The 16938-nt window shown below is 38.4% G+C and overlaps 1 protein-coding gene across 10 annotated transcripts in view; it reads right to left on the bottom strand.

Annotated features, from left to right (window-relative positions):
* Nucleotides 1-16938, bottom strand: part of LOC127427890 (voltage-gated potassium channel subunit beta-2-like) — a 216536-nt gene that overhangs the window by 45948 nt on the left and 153650 nt on the right. For 9 of the 10 annotated variants that reach the window (XM_051675802.1, XM_051675807.1, XM_051675804.1 and 6 more), the window contains one exon: nt 105-148. In XM_051675802.1, the coding sequence (XP_051531762.1) occupies nt 105-148 (44 nt within the window). Of the gene's footprint in view, nt 1-104; nt 149-15246; nt 15367-16938 lie in introns of those variants that run through there. The other variant, XM_051675809.1, reaches the window with a different exon arrangement.

Raw genomic sequence — 16938 nt, 5'->3', positions numbered from 1 at the left:
GTTTGAAGAAACATATTTCATTGAAAAAGAAACTACAACAGCTATTGTTTGTTGCAGGTTTCTGTATGTCACATAAGACTTTGACAGAGAGACCGTACACTCACCTAATCCAAGACAAGAGACTCTCAGGCCCGACTTCCCCAGGTTTCTGAAAACAAAAGAAAATAAATTAAATAAACATGATGTTAAATATGTTTAACCATGGTTCAATCATGGTTCACATTGTTTTAATGAGAAGTCAGCATAAGATCATTCCAGAAATAAAAAAAGCTTGTCAGCATTGTCTGTCCCATCCCAAAACTTAGTGAGCTGCCTGTCTAGACAGCATTTTAAGGCAGCAAAGGCACACTCCTGAAGGCACTTATGCTGCCTTCTAAGAACCTTCTTTTGGCCAAGACAGTATCGCATGTATCCTTAGGAGATAAGACAATCCCAGAGTTCAAACTCACTGATAAAAATCACCCAAGATGGTGGATAAGTCAAAATAAATAATTATAAATATATTTAATTCAATACTGAAAAGTAATTTATGCTGTTTCATGCTGTTGATTCAAAAGAATCATCTCATAAGAGTCAATTCATTCTGGAGTTGGATTACATTGGTCATGCCGTGTGTTTAACACTGTTGATTCAAAATAATCGCTCAAAAGAGTAAGTTGTTCGGGAATCGGATTACACTGGACGCACTATGTTTCACATTGTAGATTCAAAAGAATCGGCTTATAAGTGTCAATTGCTCTGGAATCGGACTACAATGGGCGCGCTGTGTTGAATGCTGTATATTTAAAAGAATCGGCTCATAAGAGTCAGTTGTTCAGGAATCAGATTACTCTGGACGAGCCATGTGTTTCACGCTGTAGATTCAAAAGAATCGGCTCATTAGTGTCAATTCGTTCAGGAATCAGACTATACTGGGCAAGCTGAGTGTTTCGCATGGTTAATTTATACAAATGGCTTATAAGTGTCATTTATTCAGGAATCAGACTACACTGGGAACACTACATATTTTGCTCTGTAGATTCAAAACAACCATTTTAAAAGAGTCATTAGTTCGGGAATCAGATTACACTGGGCGTGCTTATGTTTTGGGCCATCGATTCAAAAGAACTGGCTCATGAGTGTCATTAGTTGTAGAATTGGACTACACTGATTACGCTGTACACCGATCAGCCACGACATCAAAACCACCTGCCTAATATTGTGTAGATTCCCCTCATGCCATCAAAACAGCACCAACCCGCATCTCAGAATAGCATTCTGACATGCTATTCTTCTCACCACAATTGTACAGAGTGGTTATCTGAGTTACCGTAGACTTTGTCAGTTCAAACCAGTCTGGCCATTCTCTGTTGACCTCTCTCATCAACAAGGCGTTTCCATCTGCAGAACTGCTGCTCACTGGATGTTTTTTGTTTTTGGCACCATTCTAAGTAAATTCTAGAGACTGTTGTGTGTGAAAATCCCAGGAGATCAGCAGTTACAGAAATACGCAAACCAGCCAATCTGGCACCAACAAACATCCATGTGATTATCTAATCAGCCAATCGTGTGGCAGCAGTGTATAAAATCATGCAGATACGGGTCAGGAGCTTCAGTTAATGTTCACATCAACCATCAGAATGGGGGAAAAAGTGTGATCTCAGTGATTTGGACCGTGGCATGATTGTTGGTGCCAGCTGATTCAATAGCAGCATTGCAGTACAGCTGAAAGTGCAGAAAAAGTATATTTATTTTAGTAGAGTGTTGCATCTGCATGGCCAGAAAAAAAAAGCACATTCGAGAACCGTCAGCAAAATCAAAAGTCTTTAAAATCATTCAGTTCCATTATTGTCTAAAAAAATGGAACTGTTTCTTATTAAATTTCTCTGTTCTCAACCCTACAAATTAGTCACTTGGGAGGTACTATAATAGGATGCTGCCGTAGAAGGTAGCTGCCAATGTAGGCAGTACACAGCAAGGTAACTCTCTAGGTTTTTGGAACATTTGTCTTTAGTAAACAAGAGAAGCACAGTGGTCTGGGAGGACATGGTGCAGTTTAGACACCAGGCTTCAGGTTCCCCAATGACCACAGCCAGAGCTCCATGGACACCACTGAGTTTGTTAGACATTCTGCTGATTGGTCCTTTATGAGAAAAAATGAGACTCAGCAGTGCCTGAGGGCAGATCACTCACCCCAGGCTGATGGGCAGGGAGAGAAGAAGACTATAGAGCTTATAGAGACAGCAGATATAATGAAGAGAACGGCCCAAATATGGAGTTACAGAGCCCTGTGAGATAGAGCTTACATCTTCTGTAACGTCTTCTGGAGGTGAGCCCAGAGCATATCAGAGGTCTCAAGCTCAGATATTTGGACCCAAATTTCTTTACTTAAAACCTAGCTATATTGCCCAGTATGTGTGTGTGGCATCTGTACAGAAGCATGTACAAGGATAAAGATGTGTGTGTCTGGGATTAGGGATGATATAACAAGCTGTCTGTGCGTGTAGGAGTACTAGGCATGTATGTGCATTTTTCTAAAAGTGTGTGGGTGTCTATGTTGGATTAGAAACATGTGGGTGTCCCGTGACAGAATGCAATAAAAAAAGTAGACCGCAGCTGGTCATATGGAGCCACAGAACCTGCGGAACGGAAGTTTATTTTCATGAAGTTCTATTGAATGGAGCATTTGCAAGCTACTTCAATATGGCTGGCAATAGAGCTCAACAGCGCCTGCCCACTTTCTCAGCTGTCTTGGTTCTGGCAGAATATTCCCCTGTCATTTTTTCCCAAAAGGATTTCATAAATCCTTCATACAAGAGCCATGAACCAAACCAACCAGCTCCGAGGTGAATTGCAACATTACAAACTTTGCTTTAAAATGAAAATGTATTTGAAAATCAGACAAAAAGACAAAGGTACAAGAATGTATACTTCTTAAATGAGGGAATGAACTACAATCCTGTGAAACATTGCGATTGACGTAATCAAAAATTCAATTTGAGAAAAATAGAAAACTATTGCTATAAAGTTGTTGATTATAAGTAAAGAAACAACATTTTAAATTTATTGCCAAATATTCAAATATACACAAATATATAAGTAGTTTGAGAGTATAGGGAGACTGACTCGGTAATTCACACTGCGTCGCTGCAGAGCTCTTTTGGTGTACTTCGTTTGCCACCATTCTCTGATTGGTGGATCATGGGCAGTGCACTTCTTTGCCATAAATTTTGCTATTAAACAAATTTCTTTTTTTTTTTATGAATTTGAAATAACGTGGACTGTTGGCATATAACATCGAATAACAATCTCGGAGCTCAAGGTAGGTCTGTCTTTAAACGTTTAGAAGTAATCGTTAAAACCAATTAGTCTATGGGGAAAATGTATTACATTCCGGAACAAGACTATCCAGAACCAGCTGTGCTCTATTTCTCCAGGCAGTGGAGCGTTGTGCTGTTTTGGGGACGAGGGAATCTGATTGACTTATGGAGTTAATAACAGAAAAGAAAACTGTAATATCCGATACCGATCCTAACAAAAACAACTCGCACAACATACTTGACAAAGACTTCTTATCTCATCTTTGACTGCATTAAAATGAATCTTACAGTTTGTTAGTGTAATTATACACAGCAATTACCACCCAGAGGAAAACAAACATTATGCTATCGATAAATTCCAAGGCTGTTTATGTTTCATTCAGCTGCCATGGCAGATAACTGATACAGTGAATAAGATCTGAGATATGGAGATTAGGAAAGGGCTCCTTTCATGGTTTTATGTTTGTGACATCAAACAGAGTGTCCTTAACATGATTAGAACTGATACAAAAGTGTGATGCACGGAACTCCTTTGCTTTCTACATCGATAAAGGTATGACTAGAGTGGCACAACTGTGTCAATGCAGCTCAAATGAGCAGAGTTGTCGCACTCTAAACTGAAATTGTCAGTGTTGTATTGAATATTTAACAGGTTGGAGATTACTAAATGCATGATGGACAATGGCCCAGGCAGAACTGGACCCAGTGTTCCATGGGAGCCAAGCCAGAGGTCAATAATGTCACCTGTGTCTTTTAGCCAGGTTAATGATATGCAGAGAATACAAGTGGTCAGGTTTATGAATCAGGAATTGTTAGGTAAGACTAGGAGTCCAAGCAAAAAAAAAAAAAATAAATAAATTTACTCAGTGGGACTGCTTCTCTCTCTTTGTTCGTGGCAGAACAAGCATTCCATAGACATTTTGAAAGTCATCACCTGCTTCAGTAAGCTTCGAAACTTTAAAGAGAGAGACATCTCGATACAAAAGAATAGGCTTACAGTAAAGACACATTTGACCAGTATTAAAGGAATAGCTCACCAAAAAATTTGTTACAATTCACTAACTCAAAAATGCTCCAAATCTGTGACTTACAGTGCTGAGAATAGTATTTGCCTCACCCTGATTTCTTCTGTTGTTGTGTATATCTCATACTAAATGGTTTCAAAAATTCAAACAAAATCTAACATAAAACAAAGACAATCTGAGTAAACACAAAATACAGTTTTTAAATGATAATGCTATTTGTTGAAGCAAAAAAAGTTATCCAATAGCAAATTGGCCTGTGTTAAAAAGTATTTGCCGCCTTAGTTACCAAATCCCCAAATCTATGAAACTGCATTCATAATGGGGTTCAGCTGGACTACACACACCCAGGCCTGATTACTGCCAGCCCTGTTCAATCAAATCAACACAGCAGCATGAAGTTGGCTAAAAGGTCTCACCCAGTAGCACACTATGCCAAGGTCGAAAAAAATTCTAGAAATAATGAAGAAAAAGGAGTTTGAAATACATCAGTCTGGGAAGGGTTACAAAGCTATTTCAAAGGCTCTGGGACTCCAAAGAACCACAGTGAGAGCCATTATCTCCAAATGGAGAAAACTTGGCACAGTAGTGAACCTTCCCAAAAGTGGCTGACCTTCCAAAATTCCTCAAAGAGCACAGCGATGACTCATCCAGGAAGTCACAAAAAAGCCAAGGACAACATCCAAGGAACTGCAGGTCTCTCTCGCATCAATAAAGTTCACTGTTCATGACTCCACTATCAGGAAGACACTGGTCAAAAATGCCATCCATGGAAGAGGGGTGAGGCGAAAACCACTGCTAGCCCAGAAGAACATTAAGGCTCATCTGAATTTTGCCAAAACATCCTTTGATGATCCTCAAACCTTTTGGGAGAATGCTCTGTAGACAGATGAGTCGAAAGTGGAACTGTTTGGGAGACAGGGGTCCTGTTACATCTGGCGTAAATCAAACACAGAATTCCACAAAAAGAACTTCATATTTACGGTCAAGCATGTTGGTGGTAGTGTGATGGTGTGGGGATGCTTTGCTGCTTCAGGGCCAGGGTGACTTGCAATAATTTAGGGAAACAAAATTCTGCTCTCTACCAGAAAATCCTAAAGGAGAATGTCCGGTCATCAGTCCGTGAGTTAAAGCTCAAGCGCTACTGGATTATGCAGCAAGACAATGATCCAAAGCATAGGAGTAAGTCCACCTCTGAATGGCTCAAAAGAAGCTAAATTAAAGTTATCGGAAGTGTTTGGTTGCAGTTGTTTCTGCTAAAGGTGGCACAGCAAGCTACCAAGTTTAAGGGGGCAGTTAGTTTTTCATATGGGTGATATAGGTGTTGGATAACTTTTTTGCTTCAATAAAAAAATAAATAAACAAAATTATATATATATATATATATATATATATATATATATATACATATACATATACATATACATATATATATATTTGAAAACTGTATTTTGTGTTTACTCAGGTTGCCTTTGTTTTATGTTATATCTTTTATCTATATCTCTAAAACAATTTAGTATGAAAAATACAAAAAAATAGAAGAAATCAGGAATAAAGAAGAAATACTTTTTCACAGAAATGTACTTTCTTCTGCAAATAAAATGTGCCGCATTTGGTTACCAAGATATTTCCACGTCAGAATGCTAATGACGTAAAACGTTATCAATTCTCACGTATCAAAATGGCAGGTTTGAGGTTAAATTTTTGTCATTTGAGGAGCTTGAGAGCCCCAGTAATAGGGGTGTAACCGTGTATCGTGGCATAATACATCACAGTTCACAAATGTGACGTTACACATTGTGGAGATCATTATTTTACAAGCGTCTGTATCCAATACGCTCCACGTCCTACGAATACATAATGCGGGCATTCACATGGAAATTAAGGCTAAATCGATTAGTCGATGTTATCGACAATGTCGACAATAAAAAATTGTCTACAAAATTTCCGTTGTTGAATAGTCGTTTGATCACATAAAATCAAATGAAATTCTAATGATGTTGCGCGAGAGCAGCACTGCAGCTCGTGCCTGATTGAGGAGAGGAAGAAAACACTGCTCACAGTCCAGACGGACTCCAAACTTTCCAAACAGCATAAGGTGATGTAGATCACAACGTATGAGGGAATTATACTATAAAAACACAAAATAAAGTAAATACAGAAGAAGTGTCGTCCTGATGTGAAATAAAGCAGAGTCGTATCGTTCCGCTTGAGCACAACTTGCCTGTCAGAGTGTCTAAAAATGAAACAGGCTGGCGTTATGTTTAACGCATCCTTTATTAAAGTTCAAATAATAAGGAAGCGGGTTGTGTAAATAAGCACAAACTCTGAAACTGGCATTTCTCTGTGTGGTCAGCACCACTTACTGGTGCATCTCAATAAATTAGAATGTCGTGGAAAAGTTCATTTATTTCAGTAATTCAACTCAAATTGTGAAACTCGTGTATTAAATAAATTCAATGCACACAGACTGAAGTAGTTTAAGTCTTTGGTTCTTTTAATTGTGATGATTTTGGCTCACATTTAACAAAAACCCACCAATTCACTATCTCAAAAAATTAGAATATGGTGACATGTCAATCAGATAATTAACTCAAAACACCTGCAAAGGTTTCCTGAGCCTTCAAAATGGTCTCTCAGTTTGGTTCACTAGGCTACACAATCATGGGGAAGACTGCTGATCTGACAGTTGTCCAGAAGACAATCATTGACACCCTTCACAAGGAGGGTAAGCCACAAACATTCATTGCCAAAGAAGCTGGCTGTTCACAGAGTGCTGTATCCAAGCATGTTAACAGAAAGTTGAGTGGAAGGAAAAAGTGTGGAAGAAAAAGATGCACAACCAACCGAGAGAACCGCAGCCTTATGATTGTCAAGCAGAATCGATTCAAGAATTTGGGTGAACTTCACAAGGAATGGACTGAGGCTGGGGTCAAGGCATCAAGAGCCACCACACACAGACGTGTCAAGGAATTTGGCTACAGTTGTCGTATTCCTATTGTTAAGCCACTCCTGAACCACAGACAACGTCAGAGGCGTCTTACCTGGGCTAAGGAGAAGAACTGGACTGTTGCCCAGTGGTCCAAAGTCCTCTTTTCAGATGAGAGCAAGTTTTGTATTTCATTTGGAAACCAAGGTCCTAGAGTCTGGAGGAAGGGTGGAGAAGCTCATAGCCCAAGTTGCTTGAAGTCCAGTGTCAAGTTTCCACAGTCTGTGATGATTTGGGGTGCAATGTCATCTGCTGGTGTTGGTCCATTGTGTTTTTTGAAAACCAAAGTCACTGCACCCATTTACCAAGTAATTTTGGAGCACTTCATGCTTCCTTCTGCTGACCAGCTTTTTAAAGATGCTGATTTCATTTCCCAGCAGGATTTGGCACCTGCCCACACTGCCAAAAGCACCAAAAATTGGTTAAATGACCATGGTGTTGGTGTGCTTGACTGGCCAGCAAACTCACCAGACCTGAACCCCATAGAGAATCTATGAGTTATTGTCAAGAGGAAAATGAGAAACAAGAGACCAAAAAATGCAGATGAGCTGAAGGCCACTGTCAAAGAAACCTGGGCTTCCATACCACCTCAGCAGTGCCACAAACTGATCACCTCCATGCCACGCCGAACTGAGGCAGTAATTAAAGCAAAAGGAGCCCCTACCAAGTATTGAGTAAATATACAGTACATGAACATACTTTCCAGAAGGCCAACAATTCACTAAAAATGTTTTTTTTATTGGTCTTATGATGTATTCTAATTTTTTGAGATAGTGAATTGGTGGGTTTTTGTTAAATGTGAGCCAAAATCATCACAATTAAAAGAACCAAAGACTTAAACTACTTCAGTCTGTGTGCATTGAATTTATTTAATACACGAGTTTCACAATTTGAGTTGAATTACTGAAATAAATGAACTTTTCCACGACATTCTAATTTATTGAGATGCACCTGTATATGAGCTGTGTGAAAACAAGAGTGAGACAGTTTCAAACTTCTACTGGCTGATAAACCCTCTCCTCTTGCGCAGAGACACTCATACTTGGTGCGTGCTCGCTGCAGCTAGATTTTAACATGATGGCTCGTGACGTATTGAATCATAATAAATGTGTCACAGTGTGTATCTTATCGTGAAGAAAATCTGTGGTACGCAGCTCTGTTAAGAAGAGAGAGTTTGTTTTTTTGTGAGTTAAAGATGGATCGAAGTGAACAAAAAGATGAGAGAGTGTAGTCTTAGCCCAATATACAAAGTAACAAAATTGGTTATTGATTAGTCTTTTTTGGTTTGTTTTCCAATATAAATATCTAAAACTCCTTACATACATTTACTTTAGGAGCTATACTGCAGAAGAAAAAAATGTTAGAGAATGTTAAATATAATATTTAATATACATTTAATATTTTTAAATATAAAAAAATCCTTAAAACAAGATACATTTACCTGAGAAGCAGCATATAAGATATTTAGACTTACTTTCAAAGAATATATATTGAATACAAGTATATTTTGTCTTTACTGCACTGGCAGAAATATGAATAAGTGAAAAAATACACTTGTATACAAAATAAACTTATATTCAAGAAACATTCTCTGAAAGCAAGTCTAAATATCTAATATATTTCTATCATATCGTATATGATAGAACTTTTTGCAGTGATTTTTTTAATGAATTCAATTGAATATATATCCAAGTATTTTTTTCCTTGTAATTCAGTGAATGTCATTTAGAGGTATTTTTAAAAGATGATTTTGTCCTCTTTATTGTTGAATTCACGTTTAATACAACCTTTTAAGTCAGGGCACAAGATGTATAGTCTGTTAAGAGCTATTGATTAATCGTTGCAATAATCAACGAATAGTTGAATAATCGTTAAGATTAGTCGATTATCAAAATAATTGTTAGCTGCAGCCCTAATGGAAATTGCTTCATGCACACAAGGAGCTCTAAACTTTTATTACTAGCTGAGTCTGCAAGAACTGAAAGTGAAACCATGTAAGTGAATGTAATACAGGGAGTGGGAGAGAAGCACATTTTTAGACGGGGGGATCTGATTTCCGTCTGATGCACGTGAGTATTCTGCTCTGACTGCGCATTTGAAAATGAAAGTTTACAGGGTGAAAACACTGTATGATAGTGCCAAATTAATCTACTATATATATAATAATGCTATGTAAATGTCATGTCTGATTTGATTTCATCAGTACATTTCACTAAGGTTTTAAGTAAGGACATTATATGACTGGATAAGCATGCACTTCAAATAAATAAGTATTTTTGAAAAGAATATAGATGTAATCAGCGACATTATTATTATAGAAAAATACAGCTTTAATTTAAAATATTTTAAATGTATGTAATCAGTGCAAGTGTGTAAGCAGCATAGTACTTTCAGTAAGCAGAATTATTAGCTAATATTTCCATTTGGTGTCACTGTCACCATTGCCCTGTTCTGGGCTGATATTTAATCCTAGTACATCTCTAATGGATCATATAGCACTTTTAATAACAGTGCTAAATTTTAAATGTTTTGCATATGTCTTTAAAGTAATAATAATAATAAAACGTTCAGTCTTAACTTTTCTTGATTCAGGCTTAGTTTAAAGAATTGTAAACTGAACCGAACTGTGAGTTCAGTATCGTGAACCGAACCGAATTGTGAGATGAGTGAACCATTACACCCCCACCCAGAGCAGCTTAGAAATTAAACAAAATATTTTCATTTGAGTACCATGGCAGAAAGTCATACTGGTTTGGAATCGTGGTCGACCGCTTTTGTTATTTGTTATTTTTTAATTATCAGCGTCCATTTGCCCGTTTGGCCACTTAGTTCACCATGAATCGCTTGCTTGAACGTGAAGGAGCCTTCTGAGACATGTACATGACCAATCACAGTCGTTTTGTTATAACGTGCCATTGTTACCACAATGATCAAATGATGTGTAACACAGTCTCATTTAAACGGTCCATATATCACAGCCCCGACAGACGCGTAAGAGCTCATAATGTGCTTGTGTGTCTCATCCCTTTCTCTCACTGTTCTCAACAGTTCCCTGTAACACAGTGTCCTAACCAGACGCGACGCCGCGACGTGTGATAAAAGATATCTTTTCCATGTTAATCGGAGCTTTTGTCATAACCAGTAGCGACACAACGAGCGACAGGGCATTTTATTTTAGAAATGGTTTCTTATTTCTGTGACGTCGCGCCAGCCAGCACAGTCAACAAATGGGTCTAAATATTCTTATTGCAGTACATTAAAGTCAGCCTCTCACTAGACGGTTCACAACAACTTGATTTTGGCCAAGGGTGTCACACACAAATGCTGTGCTTGAGGTCTCGCTCTCTTCAGCCAGGGCTGTCATATACACACACGCGCACACACACACACACATACAAACTCGTACAGAATGGCATAGGGGAGACATATACAGGCTCATTCTGACTTTCTCTCAGCTTCCCTGTCACGTGGAGATCTGCGAATAACAACAGGAGTACCGCATGAACATACACAATCGTAACAGACTGAATAAGGATGTGATACATAAAGCAACTTTGCCCCGTGTGTGTGTGTGATTGTATATTTATTCCCTCGGGTTTTGCCATAGAAAGCAAATGTCCATACGGAGCCTCAGTGAGAAAATGTGTTGCGTTCAATAAACAGACTGTTTCGTCTGTAATTGCTCCGTTTTCTACATTTTATTGTCAATTATCCTCATTTTAGTGTGCTAATATCGCAGTGTCGCGTCACGCCTGGTGTGGACAGACCAATTGCGTGTCGCTGGAATCTTATCGTGTCACATCTGGTTAGGACAAGGTGTAAGTGTTAACAGTCTCATCTAATGATAAAAAGGCAAATATCAATAAAATTCTATCATATACCATCTGCGCATATGTGGACATCTCATTTTAAAAGATTTAATTCACAAACCACACAAAATTTGTGCGAATCCAATGTTTTCTGTGGAACACTCATATATCTTCCTCTGAAGCACGTATTTGAATAGTCTGGATCAAAACTGTGTCCCTCTAATGTTGTGCAACGGACAGTCTGTGACACTCCAAGCAGTCGATCCCAACTGCGTAAACTGGAAGCAGTCAGTAGATTACTACTCTCGCTGAATCAGCATGAGAGCTATATAGCAACTTCAAATTAAAAGTGCTTCATGTAAGCTATAAACAAATGTCATATTCACTGTGTACTGTATGTACAGTGATTTCTTTTGTGAGAAAATACAATTGCGAATGTGCACATACCATCTGTGGTTGTGGACTACTGTGTGCACTATTATTTCCTTCTTTATAATGTTCTGAAATGTATTTATGTGCAAACAATTACTAAAATGGGGAGAATAAACAGAGACCAGGAAAAACTGTTAACAACAATCTAAAACTCAAAATCTTATTTTTCACTTTCACAAGTTTTTGTGGAATTTTGAGTAAATATAATGCTAAATAAAAGTTCATTCATTTTTTTAGCCAATTTATGTACATGTCATTTACTATTATATTTATCCTCTGGAGTCTGAGGCATTTTTTGGATCCTGGAGATGTTTTGAAATGCCCTGACATTTGTGCTTATTTCAGTTACTTACACCATAATAACTGCAAATGTCTCATTACACTGTATTCAGTACAAATTTTGCTACAATAATATGCGAGCAACACATACACCGATCAGCCACAACATTAAAACCACTGACAGGTGAAGTGAATGACATTCATTATCTCATTACAATGGCACCTGTCAAGGGGTGGAATATATTAGGCAGCAAGTGAACAGACAGTTCTTGAATTTCATGTGTTGGAAGCAGGAAAAATGGGCAAGCGTAAGGATCTGGGAGACTTTGACCAGGGCCAAATTGTGATGGCTAGACGACTGGGTCAGAGCATCTCCAAAACGGCAGGTTTTGTGGGATGTTCCCGGTATGCAGTTGTTAGTACCTACCAAAAGTGGTCCAAGGAAGGACCGGTGAACCGGCGACAGGGTCATGGAGTGAAGGCTAGCCCGTCTGGTCCGGTCCCACAGAAGTGGTACTGTAGCACAAATTGCTGAAAAACGTAATGCTGGCCATGATGAAAAGGTGTCAGAACACACAGTGCATTGCAGCTTGCGGCGTATGTGGCTGTGTAGCCGCAGACCGATCAAAGTGCCCATGCTGACCCCTGTCCACCGCCGAAAGCGCCTACAATGGGCACGTGAGCGTCAGAACTGGACCATGGAGCAATGGAAGAAGGTGGCCTGGTCTGATGAATCACGTTTTCTTTTAGATCATGTTGATGGCCAGGTGCGTGTGCGTCGTTTACCTGGGGAAGAGATGGCAGCAGGATGCACTATGGGAAGAAGGCAGGCCGGCGGAGGCAGTGTGATGCTCTGACTACTTTGACACGTATCACCTACCTAAAGATTGTGCAGACCACGTACACCCCTTCATGGCAATGGTATTCCCTGATGGCAGTGGCCTCTTTCAACAGGATAATGTGCCCTGACACACTGCAAAAATTGTTCAGGAATGGTTTAAGGAACATGACAAAGAGTTCAAGGTGTTGACTTGGCCTCCAAATTCCCCAGATCTCAATCCGACTGAGCATCTATGGGATGCGCTGGACCAACAAGTCCGATCCATGGAGGCCCCACCTCTCAACTTACAGGACTTAAAAGGATCTGCTGCTAACTTTTTGGTGCCAGATACCACAGGACACCTTCAGAGGTCTTGTGGAGTCAACGCCAACGCCTTAGGCAGGTGGTTTTAATGTTGTGGCTGATCGGTGTATATGTACACGTTTGTATTTGAGAAAATCAAGTTTAAACTTGATTAGTAAATAAATCAAGGACACTGAGTTAGGGCCATAAAACATGTACTAAATATTTTTTCACAAGACTTTTGAGTACAGAATTTTGTAGATTGGAGTCTTTGTTACAGCATATTGTGAAAACCATCCTGTCAATTCAATCACATAAAACACTACATTGATTTAACTTTTGTATGACACCTTTTGTTTTAGAAAGGCTGTATGCAAGGGAGTGTCAATGGCCATGAATATTGACATGTTTCACTCCTAGAGTGATAATGGCCCACCCCCTAATGGGGCTATCAATGTGGAATGCCACTGTGAGGATTCTAAAATATTTATTTTTATTTTATTTTATTTTTTTATTTACAACATAGTGCACAATATAATTTATATAACTATTACTAACAGAATTTATTTTTTTATTTTTTTTTGAGAAATAGTGTAAATATTAGGGAAAAAGTTATATGGCATAATTTGTCAAATATTGCAAATACGTTTGAGACAGCAAGATGCATTTAGAGTAACAAATGAATATAATGCTTGTTCAAAATAAAAACTTCAGAAACAGGTGCACCATTTCTTATTCATTTCGATCATATTTGACATTTCATTACCTCTCAAGTATTCTTTAAACAAATCTCCATTGTGATTGGAATTATATATAATATGGAATAAAAATAATGCTATTTAGTGTTTTAGGAGAAAATAAAATCAAAAGGAGCATTTTTATCCCACGGAGTCTTTTGCCCCATTGTACCCTATTATCACACAGTACGTAAACAACCACTTACCAGTATGACTTTCTGCCACGGTACTCTAATGAAAATATTTTGTTTAATTTCTAAGCTGCTCTGGGTGGGGGCGTAATGGTTCACTCATCTCACAATTCGGTTCGGTTCACGATACTGAACTCACAGTTCGGTTCAGTTTACAATTCTTTAAACTAAGCCTGAATCAAGAAAAGTTAAGACTGAACGTTTTATTATTATTATTACTTTAAAGACATATGCAAAACATTTAAAATTTAGCACTGTTATTAAAAGTGCTATATGATCCATTAGAGATGTACTAGGATTAAATATCAGCCCAGAACAGGGCAATGGTGACAGTGACACCAAATGGAAATGGTGGCCGATATAGTTAATTTTTGAGCTGGAATGAAAACAGACCTTTTATATGTGGATTTTACACCGATATGACTATGCAAAGGTATTCAGGAAGGCTGCTTTCTTAAATATTTTTTATCAAAGAATATTTGACATTATTATTATACATTATCAACAAATTCTAGAAATAAACACTGAGAAAATAAAGAATAAATAAAAATACAATAAATAGCTTAAAAAAGATCAGTACTGTATGTTTAGTATCAGTCAGTGCCTGACCATTTAAATAAAGATTAAATAAAAATACAATAAATAGCTAAATAAACATCAGTAGTACTGTTTAGTATCAGTCAGATGCTGAACATTTTAATACTGCTAGTCAATTAGGGGCAGGTTGTAAAACAAGAAGCATTTACACCTGCCGAGTCAAGAGATAAACTGTAGCAGCGGTGTTACACCGTATTCTGCTATACAAGTTCAGGGGAAACTTTCAATGGTGGAAAACCAGACTTCTAAATATTACATTTTGTAAATGCAATGACTGGAATTGTTTGGTTGAAGGGGGTACCAAACTGCGAATCCTGAACAAACAGTTTGGTAAATACATGTTTACACATTATCTTCCACTCAGCTGACAAGGGATGAAAGTAGCTACGTGGTTAGCTAGTTAGCTATATAAGCTCGTTGTCACAGAGAGTAAAGATGGACGTTGTTTATTTTACTTTCCAGCACTGCGTCTCACCAACTAGGTAACAAGGTAGTGTGAAATCAACACTCAACAGACACAATCCACCACCGCACTGTTGTCTGCTGAGCTGCAAAAAGATGCTCTGATGTTTACCTTTCAATCTGCTACATTACTGACTGCACTGACAAACTATAGCTGGCTAACAGCAAACAGATGTGATAAACATGAGTGACATTGTTGTCAGAGACAGGGTTAACATTATATTAGTTATATTGAAAAGGGAAAATGATGGGGTCATTGTTTAATAACTTTCCAGTATGTATTTCACAAACTAGTTAGCAACTTACCGAAAAGACACCGCTTAACACCGCACCGTTTAACTCCGCCCTGTCTGCAGAGCAACATCAGCTCAGCTCTGTAAACAATGGAGTCACAGCGCACTCTGCTGGACAAACTATGTTATGACATCAATTCAAGCATTGTTTTCTGCATTATATATTCTGAAAAAAGTTTTCAAATCCACGCATATTGGTAAACATATACGCAGATACAGATATATCGGTGAAAGGCTAATATAAATGAATCGGTCGGGCATTATGACAAACATTATGAATCACAGCCTCGATCTGCTTCAAAGACAACATTACAAGTACAGGCAAAATTATTGACAGGTGAAAAAAAAAAAAAAATCAGGAATCCGCTGACACATTTTTGTTTGATGTTTGTTAAGTCTACAGCTGTCACAGAGACTGATGAGATAGTATCTCAGGACACTTATTTCATTAATATTTTTAAGGGAGTAGAAACATTTTTGCATGCATTTCTATTAAAAAACAAAATCACTTACAGCACCTTTAAAATGCAACCATTCATCATCAGGGTCAAGCTCTTCTTTTGAGGAAAATGTGAATTCTTCCTCACTATCTAGGATCATCTAGGAGAGCTTCATCATGTGTAGCGTGTCATCTTCCAAAAGTGATTGAAAATAAATGAATCTGATAATGCTAGATGCCATTTTGATGGTGGCGTTTACCATATTTGTATGGCTCATCCAAGGTAATTATAGTATAAATAGCGCGCTCTGCTAATGGGTGTGTCAGGAACAACGCTAATGAGATGAGACAGAAAACTGTTCCACTCGTGAGTTTGATACGCATTACAAAATAAGAGAACGTTTATTTTGGATTTTAACTGGTTCATTTAAAAGTAGATATTTCAGGGGGCCTGGGTAGCTCAGCTAGTAAAGATGCTGACTACCACAACTGGAGTCACAAGTTCGAATCCAGGGTGTGCTGAGTGACTCCAGCCAGGCTTCCTAAGCAACCGACTGGCCCAGTTGCTATGGTGGGTAGAGTCACGTTGGGTTAACCTCCTCGTGGTCGCTATAATGTGGTTCTTGCTTTCGGTGGGTTGCGTAATGAGTTGTGCGTGGATGCCACGGAGAATAGCGTGAGCCTCCACACGCGCTAGGTCTCTGAGGTGACGCGTTCAACAAGCCACGTGATAAGATGTGCGGATTGACCATCTCAGACAGAGGCAACTGAGATTAGTCCTCCGCCACCTGGATTGAAGCGAGTCATTACTACACAATGAGGACTTAAGAGCGCATTGGGAAAAAATAAATAAAATAGTAGACATTTCAAGGTTTCTATAGACATATTTATTATGTCTGTGCAACATTTATATGTTGAGTTTCAGTTCATTTTTGTGACATGCTTCAGACAAATGTTCACGGAGATGGAAGCAGCGTTAAATGCTTCCTGATTGTTTCCTGTATTTTACAAAAGCACAACATGTTTGTTTTTATTGTGAGTGGATACAAATAAAAATAGACCCTTTACAGTTTCGAATGATGTCTTCCTCTTATATGTATGACCATAAATAACTGAGTATTTTAAGTCGTTGCCGTTGTTATAAGAAAAAAAAACAAGTGATCAGCGCCGGCACCTCTGTTGACTCCAGAGTCAATATCACAAATTGTGTGATATATCAGTATTAAATCTGCCTATTGGCCACCCTACATTCTGGATATCAGCATC

The sequence above is a fragment of the Myxocyprinus asiaticus genome, chromosome 37 (assembly GCF_019703515.2).
Source record: "Myxocyprinus asiaticus isolate MX2 ecotype Aquarium Trade chromosome 37, UBuf_Myxa_2, whole genome shotgun sequence".
NCBI classification, from domain to species: domain Eukaryota; kingdom Metazoa; phylum Chordata; class Actinopteri; order Cypriniformes; family Catostomidae; genus Myxocyprinus; species Myxocyprinus asiaticus.
Note: the sequence above shows the minus strand (reverse complement) of the source record. Positions and strands in the feature narration are given on the sequence as shown.